The 21499-nt window shown below is 35.0% G+C and overlaps 2 protein-coding genes and 1 long non-coding RNA gene across 9 annotated transcripts; 1 reads left to right on the top strand and 2 right to left on the bottom strand.

The window, feature by feature from the left end:
* Positions 1–616: 616 nt before the first annotated feature.
* LOC108991824 lies at positions 617–2726 on the bottom strand. Its single transcript, XM_018966216.2, has 2 exons — positions 1841–2726; positions 617–1480 (listed from the first exon to the last, which is right to left on the bottom strand). Exons 1-2 carry the CDS (start codon positions 2683–2685, stop codon positions 841–843), a joined length of 1485 nt encoding a protein of 494 aa, XP_018821761.1. The 5' UTR covers positions 2686–2726; the 3' UTR covers positions 617–840.
* A 4367-nt stretch (positions 2727–7093) lies between these two features.
* On the top strand, positions 7094–8287 carry LOC108991827 (PRA1 family protein B1-like). Its single transcript, XM_018966220.2, has one exon. The coding sequence runs from the start codon at positions 7279–7281 to the stop codon at positions 7900–7902; it is 624 nt and encodes a 207-aa protein (XP_018821765.1). The 5' UTR covers positions 7094–7278; the 3' UTR covers positions 7903–8287.
* Positions 8288–12249: 3962 nt separating this feature from the next.
* On the bottom strand, positions 12250–20851 carry LOC108991828. 7 transcript variants are annotated; one of them, XR_001996213.2, is made up of 9 exons: positions 20641–20851; positions 20466–20526; positions 18795–18952; positions 16746–16776; positions 15886–15999; positions 13186–14271; positions 12999–13079; positions 12818–12894; positions 12250–12731 (listed from the first exon to the last, which is right to left on the bottom strand). It is a non-coding gene; the product is annotated as an uncharacterized LOC108991828 (long non-coding RNA). The 7 variants fall into 7 exon arrangements; XR_001996214.2 differs by lacking the exon at positions 16746–16776 and having other exon boundaries at positions 13186–13911; positions 14097–14271; XR_004802040.1 differs by lacking the exon at positions 16746–16776 and having other exon boundaries at positions 20166–20526.
* Positions 20852–21499: the final 648 nt, after the last annotated feature.

Here is a 21499-nt window from a genome sequence, read left to right as displayed (position 1 = left end):
AGGGTGTTTATGAAAGAAAAACACTTCTAGGAAGGAGTAAATTACTTTGTTTTCTCTTTGTTTTATTATTTTGGTTGGAACTTAAAAATATTTCTTCCGATATTTTTTATTATGTCAAAATCAATAAAGTCGAGGCCTTGAAATTTGACATACATTTTGATCTCTTGAATCACACATGTTGATATGGTATATTTTAAATGAATTCATATTTTAATCAATTAAATATACAGTCATTTGAAATGTGTCATAAATTTTAACCCCCTAAAATAAAGAAGGAAAATTTTCTAAATTAGTAGGGAGATTCATGATAAGTTTCCATAATAGAATACCCATGTGAATATCCTCCAGATGAGTCCAGGTAACAGTATTTCATCCATCTTCAAACACTACTTAGTTGTGAGAGTAAAAGAGCTAAACTAACATAAATTCATAATAAGGGTACGCTTAAATATAAAAATAGTTTCATCTTATTATTATAATTTTTTTAAATTCACACATAAAATATAATAAATAATTCAACATTTTCAAATTTCAAAATAATAATAATATCAAAAAATAATATTTTAACAATATTTTATTCAACTTTTAACTTTTATTTAAAATAATTTTATCCCATTTCACTATTTAAACGTAACTAAATTAACTTTGGAGCCAATTGTTTCGACAAAATGACGCAATTAATGGACCCTTGGGAAGTCTTGGCGGACTAAATATAAGCACTGCAAGATAGGAAGCGATCCCAAAATATGGCAAGATATCATGAGTTCCATTTGCCAAGTAGCTAGTAGCCCGAAAGCTAGAAATTAAGTTGGCCAATTTCTTGTAGTTTTTCATAGCCAATTAAGCAATGGGAAGATCAAGGATTTCTCTAAATTCCAGCCTCCTGGTCTCGTAATAAAATGTTTTATATTTGTTAGGCCAGTAAGTTAACCAAATCCACCCTCTTAGTTCCCACTCCATGCTCCTTCCTACGGCACTTTTGTCCACCTTCCAGCACACTCTATTCCCATACTCATCCCCAGCAAAAATTACTCCTCCTTGCCTATTGAATGGCCGGTATGAGCTCGAGTATCGGTCTCTAAACCAAGCCTTGGGATTGAGTAATGCAAGCTTTGAAGGCTTGGAAGAGAATACTTCTCTTCCATCCATGGTATCATGGAGAAACCAATTCAAGTTTGCACTATAGCCATCAACGGATTCTTCGAACTTCCATGGCTTCAGACTCATAGTCGTGGTCTCTCCAACTGATACCTTGAGTCCCAAGTATGTGTTTTGTGGTTCGAATCCGGCTTCTATACCTCTTTCGTAGCCGAACTCTATTGCTGGATTCTCAGATGACTTACTCACTGAAAGGCTCAGTATCTTGTTTTGACGAATTGGAGTAAGTTGCAAAGAAATTCGCGAGGGAAAGTGTTTTTCGGATGCTCCAACTCCCCGTTCATTCATGAGGGTTTCATTCACAAGTCTAATAACGTCACACCTGTCAGAAAAGAAAGATTTTGAGCTTGTAAAAAAAAAACGAAAAAATAAAAGTTTGAGAACTGTTTCTTTTTTTACTAAGTCCTAGCTTATAGAATCTGACATAAGGACTTTGAAATAACAACTGTTTCATTCATTAGCATTTGAAGATTTTCTTACTTTTTCTTATAAATTTGCTTGAGAACATAATTAATAGGATATAACTTTGCTTTAAAGAACAATAGAAGCACTTTTAAAAGGTCAAAGAATACTAATTACTTACAGCTTGATCTCGATGAATTAAGAAGCATGATATCTAGCTGTTCTACTGTCTTTTTTCTCTGACAAGAATAACTGAAATAGACAATAGAATTTATCGTACCGTATGTTATCAGTGTTCACCATAACGTCGACCCACGTCTCTTGAATCACTACTTTGTAATTGAACTGGACAACGCCTTCAAGTTGGTGGAAAGTTAGAGAAAATTGCAATCGCTCATCAGCAGAAGGGTTGCTCGAATTTTCGATATCCATGGCTTTGACTGGACAGTATAATTGAACCTTCCACAGCCCGAAGGTTGAAATTGCATAAGAAAACAGAGGTGATGGTGCTTTGAGAGAGTGGTGGGTGGCTTGGAGTTCTGTATTCCAACTAGTAATTGCAAGGTTTATGGACCGCATCCATTGCTCTTCTAGATTAGAGCCCAAGAGTTTCATGAGCAACTTTGTTGCCTGTCTTGACCGACAATTTGCTAGGTGATTCTTAAGAGTATTTAGACATTCGGAACGTAGATCCGCAGGTGCTTCATAGATGCAAACGAGGAATAATAGAGTGAGAAACGTGAAATTGAATATGTCTTCAAAGTTGGAGACAGAATCCAGTTTAAGGAAATCGAGGAAGGAGCTGTTCTTGTTTGAGCCATAACGAAGGACATCTTCAATAAAATTGACCAAGAGGTCGAACATGGTTTCCTCATCCACCAGTTTTATGGAGTTGGAGCTGATCTTGAAAGGTTTTGAAGTCCAAAGAGAGATGGGGGGACTGAAATCTGCAATGATAGCTAAAGAGAGGTTTGGAGATTGGTTATTTTTGGTTATGAAGAGATTGAGAGAAGGTTGGGATGGACTTGAAGAAAATATGCATAGAGACATAGAGTTTTTTCTAGAGATTGGCGGAAGGTTCTGAACCCAGCAAAATATATCAGGAAAGCCACAAGAAGCAGCCATTAGAGAAAATCAGAAATTCTCTCTCTTTTTCCTCTCTGTGCAAGGAATTCTGCAGATGATCTCCATATGTATATAAAGGCTTTTCATGAATGGAAGCAACGCTGAGAATCTGGGGAGGAGGAACGAAAGTCAAAAGTAAGGCAAATAATTGATAGAGAATTAAGATTGATCAGGAAGACACTACTCTCTAGATGAGAGATGGATGATGTTACAAGAAAAATATGTTTAAACATGATTTATGCAAGGAGTAGCAGTGATACGTCTAGTTATATATACTTTTACTTACTATTTTATTTATATTCGTTTTATTAGTTTTTTTTTTTAATTTAAATTTTAAATTTCATAATTTTTAATATATTAATAACCGATACTTAGAGAAATAAATTTTTTTTAATTACATCTAACATTTTCCAGAACGAAAACTTAATCATGATGTTTTTATAGAATATGATTTTTTTTTTAAGTATGTAATATATATTTTTTCAATTGAAGCATTAATTGCATTTCCGGTTACAACAAATAAAATGAAAAAAAAAATCAAATCTATAAATCAGCATCTTCATGTCTGCTTTTAGCCTTCATGTCTCTGATGAGAATTTGTATATATATAGTACAGATTTGGCAGTGAAGGCAATCTGCCTGCATTAAAGTTATAAGATGCCTACCGCCGATAAATTGCAGATAAAGATGAATAGACACGTAGAGATGTCGTATTCTCATGATTCTCAACTATCTGATCATGGATTATTCGATCCCCCTTCCTTCCTCCCTCTTCCCTTCGCTTTCTTGTGAAAGTAAATTTCCGCCCACCAAACTAAACAGTTTGACTCTAATTTTCAATTCTCGCGCCGTAAACGCATTCAAAGCCATAAGTAACACGAGTCTCCCCCGATAAATCGAATAATTGGAAAGGAATTTTATATGAGATTTGTTATTCATCATCTTACACAATGCATATTATATATATTTTTTTAATTTTATATTTATTAAATTAATTAAATTTTTTTACTCATAATTTATATATTACATATTTAGTAAGAGAAAAAAAATAAAAAAATATATATATAATATATAAAGATGATGAGTACAATTTTTTTTTATATATTACTTTTTTTTTTAATTTATTATATTTACATGTTGAATTATGCTATTCACATCTATTCTACAACTTATTATATTCATAAAAGATGTTGATTTATCAATATTTTTTTATATATATAAACTGATTATGATGTAATATATATATATATGTATATGTATATGCTTCCATATCAGCAGCGTAGCTGATGTATTGATGAAAATGCTTGAAAATAAATTTATTCTTACGTGTTATTGTTTATTAAGACGCATTATATATCGTAAAATGTTAGAATAATATCTAATAAAGTAAATTAATCCGTTGTGATATATATAAACTGTATTGGTCATTTGATCTTACGCTTATAAAGAACACTACATGATTAACTCTATTGGTCATGTGGTCTTTATTAGTTTATGCTTTTTTCTACGGTGGTTTTCTATAATCAGCAGATCAGTTTGCTTTAGTTTTTAAAGTTTTTGGTTGTTGGGTCGATATTTTTTTACTTCTTGTTTGAATTAGCTAGGGTCTCAGTGAAAAAGAAATACATATATATATATGAGAATTTATATATAGAGTTTAATATATTCTTATGTAAAAATAATATATATATATATATATATATACTTATTAATTAAGGCTATGGATTAGAAAAAGTTCCCTCAGTATTAAGATTCTGCAAGGCATTTAACTTGACAACCAGGCCATGAGTCGCCTCTACAACTAAGAACCTCTACTGTATGTTGCGACTATATAAAACAGATGGATTTAAGTTTATTATTAATTTATTTGTTCTTTTTTGATAAGATGGAAAATTGTTGCGACATATAATTATATAAAACATTACAAGATACATGTAACCAAAGCAAAAGCATGATTGGATTTGAAAATGTGGTCAAGAAGAGGTGATCTTATGCTCTATTGGCAACATTCTTTTCAAAAAAGTGTTATAGTCACAAATATATTTTACAAAAATAAATTCATAAATTTATATGATTTTATATGATACTTTAGATCTATTTTATAATAAAAATAATTTTACAATTTAGTGTAACACATTAAGCACTTATGTTAATTTTTATACTTATTTTTATGAAATCTTTTTATAATTAAAACATTTATATTCTTTTAATATGGGAATCGAATCTCCCTTTTAGACTCTTTCCAGCTACCACGTTCTTCAATTAGGCCAACGAATGTTAGAAAAATTAAAAAAGAAAAAAAATCAGATGCTATTAGAGTTGATAATCCCTTGAGAGGAAGAACGTCTAGTCAAATGCTTCCTTATATATATATTGCCTAACATTAAGATATCCATACACGCATCCTTCCCTAATCCGAATATGTGCTCAAAGCATAATATATAGCTTTTGGACTCTTCAATCAACCATATTTAAGGGTAACTTGCACATTTTTTTTCAGTTTACTTACAAATAATGTCTTCTATTAATGAAAAAGAAATGTTTTACTAATAAAGAGATTTCATAAAAATAAATTTATAAATTAATATGATTTGATGCAATACTATAAATTATTATCATATCACTTCTCTTAACAGAGTGGGGTAAGTAACTTCTCTTAACAGAGTGGGGTAAGTAACACCAGTTGAAAAAGCTATGGTTACGATGAATGTTATTTCACAAAATTACAACCCCAACCGTTAATGATAATTTTTAAATAATAAGTATAAATAAGATCGATAGAATAATTTGATAATGATTATGTAGGTAAAGTTTGCAAGATAAATATTAAATATGTGGGAGAATAACAAGAGTAGTGATTAGTCTGTATGCCAAAAATTCAACAGCTAGCTTTTCACACGCAGTAGCCAAATAAGCTTGGTTAGGCATACATTCTTCCTTCCCCTCTAATTAAGAATAAAAACTCTCTCCGAAAACTCAAACTTATTCCTACTCCTCCGCCCTCTTCTCTTTCCTATCCTACGTCTTTTTAAAGATATATATGATCTATCCTTTCTTTTTTTCTTTTTTTTTTATCAGCTATTCTATAGACAGCCACTGGGGGTAATCCGTCAATATTAAAAAAAAAAATAATAATAACCCAAGCTGCTAGTGATTTTCTGTTCAACAATTTATCAAACACTTTGCATGCATTCTTAACACCATCTCAACAGCTCTTATGCATTTACATTGCTTCTTCCTTGATACAACCAAACCAACAACAAGGTTCTAACACTCCAAATACAATGAACTCTACAGAATTATAACATCTACAACTATCCGTGAAATCATAAAGTTTAACTTGGTTCCAAGCGAAAATTTAGATTCTAGAAGAAGAAGAGATTGCATTTGGGTTTGGAAGAAAAATTCTACCATTTTGGGTTTGGAAGAAAGAAGAGATTGTCGTCATCGTCGTCTTCGGGTTTGGAAGATCTTCAGGACTTTGCAAGAAATCATAAACTTGGTTCCATCGTTGTGAGAATGCTTGGGTTGCTGAGAATATGAAAATTCTAAATGAAAATACTCGTTGGGATACACTCTCAACTAAACCCTTACAAGATTGGAGGTGGATCTGGTTTCTTCATTTATGGCTCTAGATGGTTCGGTAGTCATGCAAGCTTGCATGCCGAAAACCTTCATCTCCTAGGTTTGCGACATCATTCTCAGGCTCCTCGACTCCAATCTCATGCTCTCAGCCTCTGCCAACGAGTCTAAGGTCTTCTATTTGAAGATGAAGGGGGATTACCATCACTACTACTTGGCTAAGTTCAAGTCCGAGGATGAGAGGAAAGCCGCTGCTGAGGATACCATGCTCGTGTACAAGGCTGCTCTATCTTCGAGCTGTAACAAACAACGTCGTTCAATTTTTTGCCACATTGGATGCAATGCCACGTGGGTGCCCTAGGCCGGTTGTCTATAGACTTTTTTTTTATAAGGTATAATTTATCAATTCTTGATCATCAAATCGTCGCTCGTATTCTCACATGAAACTCATCATCATTTGTCAATCCAAGTGAAATATCACCAAAAGACCGATTCGTGAGGATCACACATCTCACCAAGTAGTGTGAATTTCATGCACCATTGGACATTCTCGCCTCTACAAACTGGGAACAACATACTAGGAGTTACTCACAATTCAATTTACATTCAACTTGGGTTGATTGGATACTAAGGTGAGTTGAGATGATTTGTAAATAGTAATAAAATTATTAATTAAAATTAGATGAGATAGACGAAATAAAATTGAGATAATTTATAAAAAATAATTAAATTATTAGCTAAAATTAAATAAGGCTAAACGAAATGAGAAGTTTTTTTTGAGTTTAAAACCTATTAAACGAAAGCCTCCCATCCGCTGTGTACAATCTTTCGCAACTCACTGAATAATTCCTCCCACAACTTCGCAATATATACTCTCTTAATCACCGACACCAACTAGATTCCCTCCCCGTCACAGCCAACCTGGGGCTCGATTTCTCTCTGGAACGTTAACCCACTTAATTCGACGGGGGTGTCTCACGCGCAAACCTAGAGCCTCCTGCGCCACCACCTATGGCCTCGGCACCGACACTCCCTATGTCGAATCCCCCGCAATCATCCCAGCCCCCAATCTCCACGCCCGCCTTCCGAGCGTTCGTCTCGCGGCTCTTCTCCTCAATCCGCCACGGGTTCTCCCATCGCCGTCCGTGGTCCGAGATGGTAGACCGGAGCTCCATGGCCCGACCAGATTCCCTCACAGAGGCCTACTCCCGGATCCGCAAGAACCTCTCCTACTTCCGCGTCAACTACCTAACCCTCCTCGCTCTCGTCCTCGCCCTTTCCCTCCTCTCCCACCCTTTCTCCCTCGTCGTCCTCCTTTCCCTCCTCGCCGCCTGGGCTTTCCTCTACATCTTCCGGCAGTCCGACCAGCCTCTGATCGTTCTTGGACGTACCTTCTCCGACCGGGAGACCCTACTCGGCCTGTGTCTCGTGACCGTCATCGTGATCTTCCTCACCAGCGTCGGATCCCTTCTGATCTCCGCGCTGATGATCGGATTCTCCATCATTTGCGCACACGGTGCGTTTATGGTTCCCGACGATCTCTTCCTCGACGACCAGGAGCCTGCCAATTCCGGATTCCTCTCGTTCCTCGGCAGTGCCGCAGCCTCCGCTCCCGCAGTCGCCGCGCGAGTGTGAACCGGATCTTACCTAGCTCGCCACATGTAAGGTTGGTTAGCTGTGAAATTGATTGCTATACGTTCTTCTGTTTGTAATTGTAGTGAGGGTCCAGGGACTTGGAAGGTTCATATGCTTGAGAAGTTCCGACGAATGTTAGGGTTTTTATTATATTTTAATTTATACCCCTCATTCATGCAGATTGGATCTGAATTGTGCTATTTTTAGATCTCATTTAAGGAGACTTGTATGGCTTACTAGATCATAGTTCTGCAAATTTTGATTTTTCAATTAATGCAGTTCTATCACTTGTACCATAGTAAACTGGGTATTTGTTGTTGAACATTATCATTTATCCTTATCTGAAAGTTCCAATGCATGTTTTGGCGCATTGGATAGATAGCAACGATGTGGCAGTAAAGTGATATTGTATGCTGACCGAAATAGGAGGACTGGTTTGCTAAGTGCTTAACTTGGCATTGACATCTTTTTTGTTTTTTTTTTTTTCATGGTAAGTTATTTTCTGGTTATTTGTCCATTGATGGTCTATTTAAGAGAGAGAAGAAACAGTATTAAAGGATTGTGTGGGATTTAATTAGGTTTAAGTCTGGTGACAATAATATTCTACAACTAGCAATTCATTTTTTTTCAAACTGACCCATTTGCTATCTATTATTTGATTGACTAATCCTTTATATTGGAATGGATGAAGGGCCAAATTTTTTGGCAATTCCTCACGGGGGATGAATCAAGATAATTTTGAATCAAAGCTCTAGATTTTCGTTCACCCTTGTTGTAATTATATCTCGGGGTTGCAGCGATAACTTGGTATATCTACCATAGGACTATTAACTAAAATATGTCTATGGTTAACTAATTGACCTGTCTATCCTCTTTGTAAACTATAAATGTTTTGTAAGTAGTTGTTTCTTCTATTGTTTAACCATAGACAAATAAGAGTGAGGTAATAGGTTGGGTCACCACCTTACCGATAAAAGAAGATTAACCTACGATTCTCTTATAACTCTATATTAAACGAAGGGCAATTTATAAAGTTGAAATTCATTTCTAATGAAGTGGCATGCTTGATTTGGTTGATTGTAAAATGGGTTGTAAAAGAGTTGTGAGAGGGTTGTAGGCGTATTATTATTCTAAAAAAAAAAAAAAAAAGATTGGGACACCACCTCAACCCTTAGTTTGGGTGTTGTTATCATTTTGCCTACTATCCAATGCAGGCTGGTATGCTTGGGTTAGAAAATTGTTGATTAAGTTTTTAGAAAAGGTTGAAGATGTAGTTTTATTGGATTTTGCAAAAGTTTTGAGAATTGTTTGAATAAATATTTGTTAAGATATGATTTGTGTTGAGGTTGGTGAAAAGTGAATAAGGAGATTTTGAATATAGTTTTTTTTAGAGTTTTTTTGGGTTTTTGTAAAAGTTGTTTTGGTTTTTGGTGCATTTTACCTTTTCACTTAAATTTGGCAAGTGATTAGATGAGAAGTCTTTGGGGATTTTTTTTTTTTTTTTGGATTTAAAGATGTTTGCATTGAAGATGAAAACTTTTGCTAAAAAATTTTGAAACTTTTTGGGTTCCCAAACATGCACTAGCCAGTTAGATTCATGCCTCTTCAACACTCTGGAAGTTTGAAGTAGGTGTTGGTGATTGCCTCTTGCAAACTTCTAGCCAATGCTGCCCATATTTGACCGATAAAGAACTGATTTATGGTTTTATTTTGGTTCAGGTTGTCATGATTTTTACCTGATAGTTTAGGAGAGACATGTGATGCAGAATATTGAGGCATATTAGCTGGTTTTTAATGACGTTTCATGCCAATTCTAGTAACTCTTGGTAGAATAATATTTATATGTTCAGTGAAATTATCATCATATGTTCATCCCTGATCTGTGTTCATTTAAAACCCAAATGATCATTTGATGCTTGAATTTAACTATTTTGGGGGCAGAATCGCCCGATGCAAGTTCTAGGAACCTGTTTACTAATTTTATTCAGACCCAATCTGTAATTTCCCTCGAGTAGGTGGACTGCATGTGTTAAGCATGCTTGTCTCCGTATATTAAGCATGGATATTTGAAATTGATAGTCCCGTGTTGAAATCAATAGAGGCGAAGACCTAGAGAAATGCGGGAGACTCTAACATTGACCGCTCTCTCGTATGCTGTAATGAAGATTGCTGCTGAATTTCTTTTAACTCAACATGATGGGATCATTTCTCTCGGTGCAAATAATTACAATGGATTATCGGATTATAGGAATTTTATCTTTTAATTATCTGAGGCGCATTTGCAGAATTTTTGTTGAGAATTTGTGGACTCTCGAAATTAGTTGAGATTTTTTTTTTCAGACAATCGGTGCCATAAAAAAATTGATGTTTCGCCGTCTGTGCATGAACCAATAAAAGGGGGGACTTTGTTTTTATATATTTTTATTTTTTGGTAATATGGTTTTCCGGACAGTTAATGCATTCTTTTGTTGTTTTTTCTTTCTTTCTTTCTTCTTTTTAAGTGGATTTTCTGCTTCTATGTCCTTTATATATTTCATTTATTTTTTGAGTTCCTCTTTGGGTCGGTCCGGCTAATGTTGGGCGTTTAACAGCCTCCAATCACAATATGCCATGTATGAAGTTTTACATTAGACACAATAAATATGATTTCATCTGATTAAATCACATTATCGGTAAGAAACGAGTGCCTTCCTTCTTTTTATTTGAAACCCAGACCACTGCCATTGCACCAAACTCAAACTACCGCCGCACTAAACCAGGTCTGTCACCGACACAGCTGGACAATGCTGTTGCACCCACCAATTTTTGTCGTCTCCATGAATCTGTTTCTCCCCCATTTCTGTCCATCATTGATGCTTGTTGCGCCGACCGCTCCTCGATTCCTTCATGTTTTTCTTGCAGATCTCTTCTGCATGGCTTCTCTGTCATGCCTTTTGTTCTCAAATATGGCTAGATTGCTTCGAGAGATACAAATCGGCAACTTCAAGAGGTTGAACTGATTTACTCTACAAAATATTTGGTTTGACTATCCCTAACTTGGGAATCTTTATTTTTTTATTTTTTATTTTTTCCATCTCTCGAGTAGTCGCTTCACTTTTGAAGGCTTGGAAATGTTTCCTCTCTATTTGGTCTTATTTGACTTTGAAAATTGTAAAACGCAAGAGGAGATGGGAATGTAAGAACGTCGATATTTTTTAATAACAAACTTGGTGGTCTTAGAAGACATCAACAACTTTATTTTCAACTATAAAGCGTTTTGAACCTTGTTTTCTTTAGAAATACCATGGCTTCAGCTCAACTTTGCAGGTACATTGGCTTTCTCCGTTCGGACCCTGCACTGAAACTGAGAGGCCATGGAGTAGCAAGTTTTTGCACCATGTAATTGTGATTAAGCAGCACTGATATGCAATATTTGTACAGTATATGGACATGAAAACACTCTGACCTGACCTGGTTACAGCCGTGTGTTCATCTAATATTTTCTGGCTGGATGAGAAGCAAGTAGGAATTTTCCAATAGTGTCTTGCATGGCTTATGAGAGATGATTGATTTCAATGGGTAAGGGTGAGATCTTTAACTAGTAAATGTTCTAGCAGAGGGGCTTTGTCATCAACAAGAGAGGTTGAGGGTGGGCTTTGGTGGAAGAGGGAGAGGGGAGGGGGATTTTTTGCACTGGAAGGGAGGTGGACTTTCACAACGTTATCAACTGTAGGCAAACATACTGAATGTGAAATAGAAAAACTACGTGGCACAAACTTATTGACGAGCTGTTATTTGAGAAATAACAGTTGGACCGATATGAAATTTTTCTCTTATTTTTTAATTAGTTGAGTTATCCGTAAGTGACGCCTCCATTTCTCAAATATTGAACTCAAAGGTCACTTTGCATTTTGATTAGGAAATAGAATGTTCTCATCCCAATAGATGCACCATGTTTGGCCTAATAAGCTTATGAAGCCAAAAAAAAAATTAAAATTTTGCATTTTGTATTAGGAAGTTATTTTAGAGGTGTTATCTGCACCATACGGTGTGGGGGCACCCCCTCCCTGCCCCCTCGCCTGGCATGGGACGAAGGTGGAATTTCAACACCTGACCCGTGGTGCAAGATACCCCCAGGTATCAAGAGCAGATACCCTATCCATCCACTCTCCCACATCTCCAAATGTGCCATGGGCCCAAAAGGTGTTTCTAAGTCCAAAATGGCCCATAAGTTGTTTTCAGCCAATTTTTTAGCCCATTTCAATATTTATAAGCCATTTTGGGGCCAACAATAGAAAAAAAAATGTATAATTTTATATTTTTGAAATAACAATAAATTGAATTTATAGTAAAAAAAAAAAATACAAATTAAGACAACAAAAGATTAAAGAAGTACTACTAATACTCTCAAGTCCTAACTACTAAACTATTACAATTTACAATAATAGAATTTATAATAAAACTATAATAACTAAACTATTACAATAGAGCACGGTTACGCATCAGCCGCACTCTCTGCACACTATAATTTTTTTTTTTTTTAAACTTAACAACACTGGGTGTGTTGAGACTTACATCAACAGTAAGTTGATGTAAGTAATTTCTCATTACAATAATACAAATTAAGATAAACAATTACAAACATAAAAGCGACATTGTGATTGTATCAACATTACAAAGAATTGAATATGTAAAATCTAAATACAATTGTCAATTGAACATAAATGAAAAAAGTGACAAAGGGGAACTTTGAAGTTGAACTTTGACTTTGACATTTGGGGTGGGTGGCCTGGGCCAAGGGTGAAAATTGAATTTAGTGTTGCCTATTGTGTGTCGTGAGATCATAAAATCTAAAACATTAAGAATTGAATAGGAAGATAATTAAAATTATAAACAAAAAACAAATTAAAAAATTACAAATTAAAATCTGACTAACCAAGATGAGATGATGGAGACCAAGATGCGACATTGAGAATATATCATTTGAATTTCGACTTGAAATTAGGATTGAGGCTTGAGGTGCGCATATGACAGTAAGATTATAAAAACAATTAGATATCAAAAATAAAATAAAATAAATACGAAAAAAATTAAGGGACAATACAAATTGTACAAACCTATGGCAAATGGCAATGGTGGGTCGGGTCCAACATGGTGAAGTCATACTGCAGCCAAGGTAGATGTCGTATCATGCATGGCTACAACAATTAAATTTGAAAGTAATAATTTAATACTGATGAAATGAATATAAATAAAATAAAATAAATCAAAATAATAAAATGAAACATTAAAATCAACGATTACCAGTCTTAGGTTGATCACCACTCTCCTCCTCGCCGGTCTCATTAACATGAATTTGAGTCCATTCGATCCAATTTTGTGTGCAGATCAGTGACTCCACAATGGTAGAGGACAAAGAACTCTGAAATTGATCCAATAGGCGTCATCCGGTACTAAATGTCAATTCTGAGGCTACGATGCTAATAGGGATGACCAAAATACTGCGAGCTATCTCCAAGAACGAGATATTCATTGCATTGATCTTCCACCAAGCAAATATATCAAACCCTTCCGTATATGGAAGAAGATTCCCTGCCAAATATCAGTCTATCTCTGACTTCGACTCTGTAGATTGACAGACTAGTTGGGAGTTCTGTGAGAGGCTTTGGGTCCACACCATCCTACACTTTTTTCCCGCCCCAGATTCTAGAAGAGGCACTGGGGTAGGTGTAGGTGTAGGGATAAATATACTACCACCCCTGATCATAGTAAACTCATCAAATAATCTACCGTTGATGTCTCTAACCATGCCCCCAACAAGCTCAGTCCATGCGGCCCCATGCACACGTCTCAAACCATATACCATGATATCAATCTTGAGTTGGGGGTCAAGAACAATAGCCAAATATAACAAAATATTGGTCTTACCCAAATCCTCCAATACTTGTCATATTTAACTATCATCATCAATGTTATCTCCCGCATCCTAGTATGGTCACTCATACACATCTCATCCAATTCTTCTTTCACCTTATATATATGTTGAGTGAACTCATTAGATGTAGGGTATAAAGAACCATATGTTTTCAATATCACCTCATAAAAAAATCTTAAAAACTTTACAAAGATAGCAACTATTTCCCAATCATCATCACTAGGCTTTCCTAATCCTCTGTGCTCATCAAAATATATGACATATTGAATATTTTCATTACCCAATAACTCAAAAGCTGTCTTATATTCTTGGGCTGTCTCCAACATCAAGAAGGTTGAGTTCCATTTTGTAGGAATATCAGAACAAAAGCTCTTCTTGGATGTTATGCTCGCATTCTTAGCAGCAGCTTTTAATTTTTCCAATCTAGCAGGAGAAGATCTCACAGCCATTCTGACCTGTGCAACCGAGTTATCAACGTCTCTCAAGCCATTAGACACAATTAAATTCAAAATATATGCAACACATCTAACATGCAAATAATCACTACTCAAGATTGTCTTATTTGTCTCTCTAAGATAAATCTTAAGATATACCAATGCGATATCGTTAGATGAGACATTATCAACTGTAACCATCGAAACTCGTGCCAACCCTACTCCTTTATTGCGACATCTAAGGCATTCTTTATCGTCTCATTATTGTGATCGAAAATTAAATAAAACTTCACAATTTTCTTATATAGTGTCCAATCACAATCAATGAAATGCACAATTAAAGACATGTAATTATAATTTTGGACGGATGTCCAAGTATTGGTAGTGAGACTTACAACTTGACCCGCCAATTGGCCCATAACAAATCCTTCTTCTTTTGGTAATGTATTTTTAATATCATTTGCCACAGTGTGACGAGAATGAATATTAAACCTAAGTTCCAAGCAACTAGAATATTCTTGAAACTCTCTCCCCTCCACAAACTGGTTCTTCTAAGTGCACATTTAATTGTGATGTATCATGTTTCCTATAGTGACATCCATAGAGTTTACCACAGTAATTACACTTTGCTTGAAGGTTTATTGAGATCACTACCCTCTAGTTTGGTAAAATGAGATCAAACTATGGAAACAAATTTTTTTGTTTTGTGTGGGCTTCGGGGTAGGACAACTGTCACTAAGGTTAGTGTTGGGTGTAGGGTTAGGTGTTAGGGTAGGCCCGATAAGACAACTAGCACTAAAATCTAAGGGAGTAGAGGAAGAGATTCTCCAAGACAATCAACAAATCTGAAATTAAAACAAAAACATACCAATGACATCAACAATCAACACATATAGATCAACAATCAAAACATGCTACTAACCTTTTCATTTTTATAATTTGTTAAATTGTTTTATAAAATAAGCATGCAAAATCAAAATAGACATCATATAATAAGCATGCACAAACAACACAATCAACTTTGAATTTTTATAATGTGTTTTCTTTATTTCTATATGCATCACAATATGATATAAATGTTATTTTTATATCATTTACACATACAGCACACCACAATTTGCATTCAAAATCACATGTTCACTTTATAATTACATTTATGGTAGACATAGTCGTATGGACTTCAAGGATTAATTTCCAGTTGGGGCAATTTGGCATACACTGACGTCCATGCACTTTCAATTAATGAAAATGAATGTACACGCACACAGAAATGCACAAGCACATGCATATGTGCAAAAACTTGCGCATGATGCACTGACATTTTCTGTGATTTACCATTTAAAATGAAAGAAAACCAAGATTGAAAAATCAGTTTCATTAGGATTCCAATATTTGAAAAATCAAAAACCATAAATTAATTTAGGATTACAATCCGAAACCCATGCACATTCACAAATCACATTCACAGTTCACATTCACAAATCACATGCAAAATCAAGATTCTCCATAGTACACAGTTCACAAATCTCATCCTCCATCTCCATTTAATCACAACTTTCCTCCAATCTCCATAACTTCAAAAAAAAAAAAAAAAAGCTTAAAATATTAAAATTGAGGTTCAGATTTGGGGCTTACCTTCGGCAAAGATGATGTGATGACCACAGAGAGTGACGACGACGGCCACAGAGAGCGATGAAGATCAGTGGAGAGAGACTGAGGGAGGACTGAGAGTCGTGGACTTGTGCGACACTGTGATGTGAGAGAAACAGAGAAACGACGTCATTTTGTCAATGGGTTTTTTTTTTATAAGTAATCTATGGGTTTTTTTTTAATATATATATATATATATATATTTATAAGCAGGGCAGGCCCCTCTAGCCCTCCCCTCCGCTGGAGGCCTCAGATGCGGGCAGGACCACCCGCCCTTGCATCTGTGACACAGAGGCTCGCCCCGCCCATGCATGGGCAGGGCAACGGGGTGTGGGGCTCCATTGCCCACCTGTATTTTGGTAAATGGCTAAGAGGCATTGGTCTAGCCAAAGTTAAAATCAAAATTTAGCTAAAATTAGATGTTTTGCAAAAGTCAAAGTCATTCAAGTATAATCCCACATTGGACTAGGTAATTATAAGCCAAAATAATAATATAATATTATTTTTTAATTTATTTTTCATATTTTGTAATTATACTAACCATATGTTAATAAATAATTTAAACCTTTAATTAATTTATTGTTTCCCAGCTATTTGTTTTTTTTTCAATCTAATTATCCAACACAGACTACATCTACAATTTTATTGAGGAATGTCTGTCTTCTAATAGCAATTCATGCACGTTCGTCGTTCATCATGTCCAATAATGTGAATGCATATTCCTATCCAGTACATACACATTCCTAACTTAAAAAAAATATATATCTTAATTCATCATGAGCTCCATCATAAAAAATCTGTCATTCATCCTCTTCCTGCCATACACATTCCTGTCCAGTACATACACATTCCTCTTTTTGCCATCCATCTACAAGTCTGCCATGCAAACCACATTAATTTATTTTGTGAGGAATTTTAGTAAAAACCTTGCTTGCAATGACTATAGCAGACCAAGCACATATAGCACACCATACACAAAATCTGCTTGTGAGGAATGCTATAATAAAACTCCACTTTGATCAAAATGGTGCAAACAGTATAAGAAAAACAAAATCTGCTCGTGAAGAATTTTAGTTTGTATAAGATAACTCCACTTTGTGGGGAATGCTTGTGAGGAATGCTTGTGAGGAATGCTATAAGATAACTCCACTTTGATTAAAATGCTTGTGAGGATGTACAACAATCGACTTAAACTGAAGCCCTTGGATTCATCATCTGCACATGCATACCTTGGTCTAGGATTCAACCTTTGGGGAGTAGTTCTAGCATAATTAAAAGTGGGGTTCACAGAGAGCACAGTCCTGGCCCTTGGAGGAAGTTTCTGGCACATGCTATCTGTACATATACGGATTTTGGAATAGTAGGGCTCCTGAGTATGGTGTCAAAACTTACGGTGGATTTTCAACTACTTGATAGAGTGAAGGCCCTGGATTTAATAGAGTTATGGCAATAACACTACTTGCAGTGGAATTCATTAGACCTTATAGAAACCTCAAAATACTTAATACTTTTATGTGTTAGATTAGTAGAATGAAAGATGTGTTGATAAATAAATAGATTCTTTCAGGAAAAATTGTGTCATTCTGGGACCCATGGCACTTCATTTCAGAATGGATGTTACAGGCTTTATTGGCTCCTCAACCCACCCTGTCATTTTTCTTTTGGCCATATAATAATCTTATCATTTGCAATCCCAATTCGTCCAACCCCTTTAATCATGGCACATTGAATTTCAATCAATTTGATTAGGAGCCACAACAAATCTTACAAATAGCAAATGACACTATCTGTTATGTTGCTTTCAAATGATAGGCTTGTTTACTTAAAATATCTTCCCACTGTGATTTGCCCTCACAGCACCATAACAAGCACTAATCCAACAATAAAAGTTATCATAGATAAATTGAAATCTACAAATCACAAAACTATACTGCGAATGGATGTTGTTGTATTCCTTGAAAAGGTGGCTTGTATATCATAGAAAGGCAAGACGCCATAGAAGAGCACTTTTCAAAGAGTAAGAGTCAGTAGAAAAATGAAAAACTAAAACTAAAAAAAAAAAAAAAAAACCCTCTTTCTTTTCCTAAGCAAATACAATTTTTCCTTTGTCCTAGTGTATAGGACAAGAAGACATTTTCTCTCAAGGTGAAATCCTAGATTATACACTACTTATTACACCAGTGATCAGGCTTTTAGGAAAAGCAGGATTCAAAAGAAATCATACCACATGATTTAGTGATTGTAGAGGTTAGTGCCAAAACAAATCAAAGTGAGGAATGCTATAAAACTCAACTTTCAATGGAACTTTAGTGATTGTAGAGGTTAGTGCCTATTTCTTGTAGTGCCTGTCTAAACCATTTTTACTGGGTTTTATTGAGCAAAAAATTAACCATTTCATGAAACTAACTAAACCTATTTCTTTTAGTGCCTGTCTAAACCATTTCATGAAACTAACTAACATGAACCAAAAAAATTTCAATGCTGAGCGAGCAGGGGACTGAAGCATATGGGCCTTTTGTTTGAACAGAATGTGTGGGCATGCCTGTTCAACTTCTAACAGGTAATGAGAGAGTGCTTCTTATTTTCCGACTTATGTATAGTCTTGCCAAATGCCACACACAGAATAATGTCGTTACAGGAACTTCTTTGTGAAATAGAAAGTGGAAAAAAATGCATTCCTCACAAGCATTCCTCACGAGCATAAAAATACTAGCAGATGCATATGCTTATGAAATACAAAATGCATAAAAATGCACAGAGTAGATAAGCACCAACTTGACCATACAACCAAAACCAAACATGATGTAGACCACCACTGATCAAGCCAAAGCCAAAGCCAAAGCCAAACAATAAAAATACAAATCGAAACAAAGACAAAGGGAGGATTATATTACCTTCGGTGAAGCACACTAGAAACCCTAATAGAGGTAGTCTAGGGCCAGTTTCCACAGTCGATTTTCTCTTGCAAATCGACTGCTCCTTCCCCACGTTCCTTAGCTAAGCCTAGATTCTCAACTTCGACAACCCTGGGACAACGAAAGCAGCAAGGGAACTGGAAAACAAAAGGAAAAAAACGGAGAGAAGGGGAGAGAGGGAGTGTCAGGCCAACCTAGAGGGAAGAGAGAAAGAAAGACAAAGAGAAGGGAGGGGAGAAACAAGGAGAAAGAGAAGGGAAGAGAGAAACAAGGAGAAAAAAAAATGAAGGGGGTGTTGGGCGAGGGAGAAATGGAGTGAAAGTGAAAGGAGATTTGGGGGTAACAGATTCACGAGGTAAATGCTTTGTTTCAGTTGGACGAGATGTGAGTTTAGAATAAAGAAAAATTCTATTCATAAGCCTCGTACACCGCATTATATATTTTGTAATTTTTTTAATTTATTTCTCTTATTAAATGTGTAGTATATGAATTATGAGTAGAAGAATTCAATTATTTTTTTGATAAGAATGACTCGAACTCCAGTCCTTGGGTAGAAGAATTCAATTATTTTAAAAAGGATAAAAACAAAAAAAAATTTTAAAAAACTTTAAAAAATAAAAATAAAATAAAAAAATTGTGGTGTGTAGTGTGTAGGTTTATAAATAGCAATGCTCTAAAATAAAATATTGATTTGGCTATCTACAGTGTCACGACAAAGATGAATATATGTTTGGATATATTATAGCTGAAATGTTGAACTCCCACATTTTACTTAGTCCAACGCAGAGGATTTAAAGAGCACAAAAGGCATATTTTGGCTTTTGAGGAGTTATGCCTAGGTCGATATGGATGCTCTTATAGCACTGGCAATGGCTTAGTTATTGTCAAGTTCAAATTTTAGCTAGAATTTTAAGTTTTGGTTATAGGGTTAAATTTTAGCTAGGTGAATCCACATTGAACTAGCCATATTAAAGTTAAAATAATAATATAATACTATATATTTTAATAATATTTTACAATTTTTTTTTGTATATATTACAAATACACTTCATATTTGTATTTAACCATCAACAGCCAAAACATGAATCTGTTTAACCATTCTGTTCCAAAACAGGCCAAATGATCAACTGAGCACCTCAACAATCATATCCTTGAGTTGGAACAAAATTAAACAACAAGAACAACCAAGAAATGCAAACTTATAATCAATCACGAGACAAAAGCAATTTCAAAGAGTAAGAAGGAAAGAAAGCATAGCCCAAGTTACCATTCGATTCCACCAGAAATGAAAAGAAAAAAATTAATGTAAAATAGAGCAGAAATAAACAGTAAATGTAATAAAAAATTTACCAGAGGAGGCTGAATCACTCTGTCCATTTCTAGTCGTTCAAGGAATTGACAACACCAGATTTATCAAACCTCACCTCTAAAATCAAGTGCCTATCTCTCAATCACCATTCCCATCCGAAACACAGATGTAACAAACGCATAACTCGTCTAAAATCGACATCTAAAATCAAACACTCATCTCATGAAAACTCACAGGAAGCTGAAAACTAGCCTCAAGGATCAGAAGCTTAACACGTTAAAGAAGCAAAAACCATAAATCATAATCAACCAAAGTTGACCAAAACACTATAACTTCATTACCGCGTTATCTCCCAAACCCATGTGCCAAAACCTCAGAAAGTCAGCTCCCATGCCTGTCAGACTGAGAAATCAGAGAACCTGAGATCATATCTTGAGAAAACCCAAAGAAATCCAAATGCGAGACAGCGGGAAAATAGGGACAAAGAGAGCATTGAAAGATGGATAGAGAACTTACGACACCGAGAGAAACCGAGAGATGAAGAGTGTGGCAGTTATTGTTGATGGAACTTCAGCGAGACGGCGACGCGAGGAGGAGAAATCGCACAGACGATGGGAACCAACAAGGAAAGGGACTCAATAATTTTTGGACCCAGAAACAGAGAGACAATCGATTGAAGAGGATTGAGGAAGAGAGAAAACGGAGAGAAGAGGGAGAGGAGCGATGATCTTCTGAAAGAAAAGGGAAAAATACGAGGGAAAGAGAGGAGGGAAGAGGAAGGGAAAGGGATGGAATAATAAATTAATCTTTTATATCGCTAAACATGACTGGAAGAGAAATTTATTGTAGCTCTAAATTAAGAAATATTAAAGAAGACATTTTAATTAAAAAAAAAAGGGTAAAATTTGGACTAGGATTTGGCCATTGCCAATCAGCCCAAACTTCTCGGACCAAAGATTAATTAATTAATTAACTAAAGCCTAGAGGAAACGAGAGATAAGGAGGAACATTAAAATTTTAAAAAAATAATAATAAACTTATCTTAAATGGACGATAATTGTAATACCTCATTTTGATAAGGATAAGTAGTGTATGAAATTCTACATTATTTAAAAATAAGAAGTTATTATTTTTTATATTATTTTTATGGAGCTTCAATTATACTATTGATTAGTTATTTTAGAGTATAGATTATGTAGTTTGGGTCTTACATTAAAGCATTACAATAATAGTATAAAATTAAAATAACTTTTTTTTTATTAAAAAACACAATTGATTTGAGTAATAATACATACAACACATTTCTTCACAATAATATTGTAAGATGGTGATATTATTGTAAAATCATGTTACTTTTATAAGGTGTTTTATCAAA

This window comes from Juglans regia, chromosome 7 (assembly GCF_001411555.2).
Source record: "Juglans regia cultivar Chandler chromosome 7, Walnut 2.0, whole genome shotgun sequence".
NCBI classification, from domain to species: Eukaryota; Viridiplantae; Streptophyta; class Magnoliopsida; order Fagales; family Juglandaceae; genus Juglans; species Juglans regia.
This window is presented reverse-complemented; position numbering and strand designations above follow the sequence as displayed.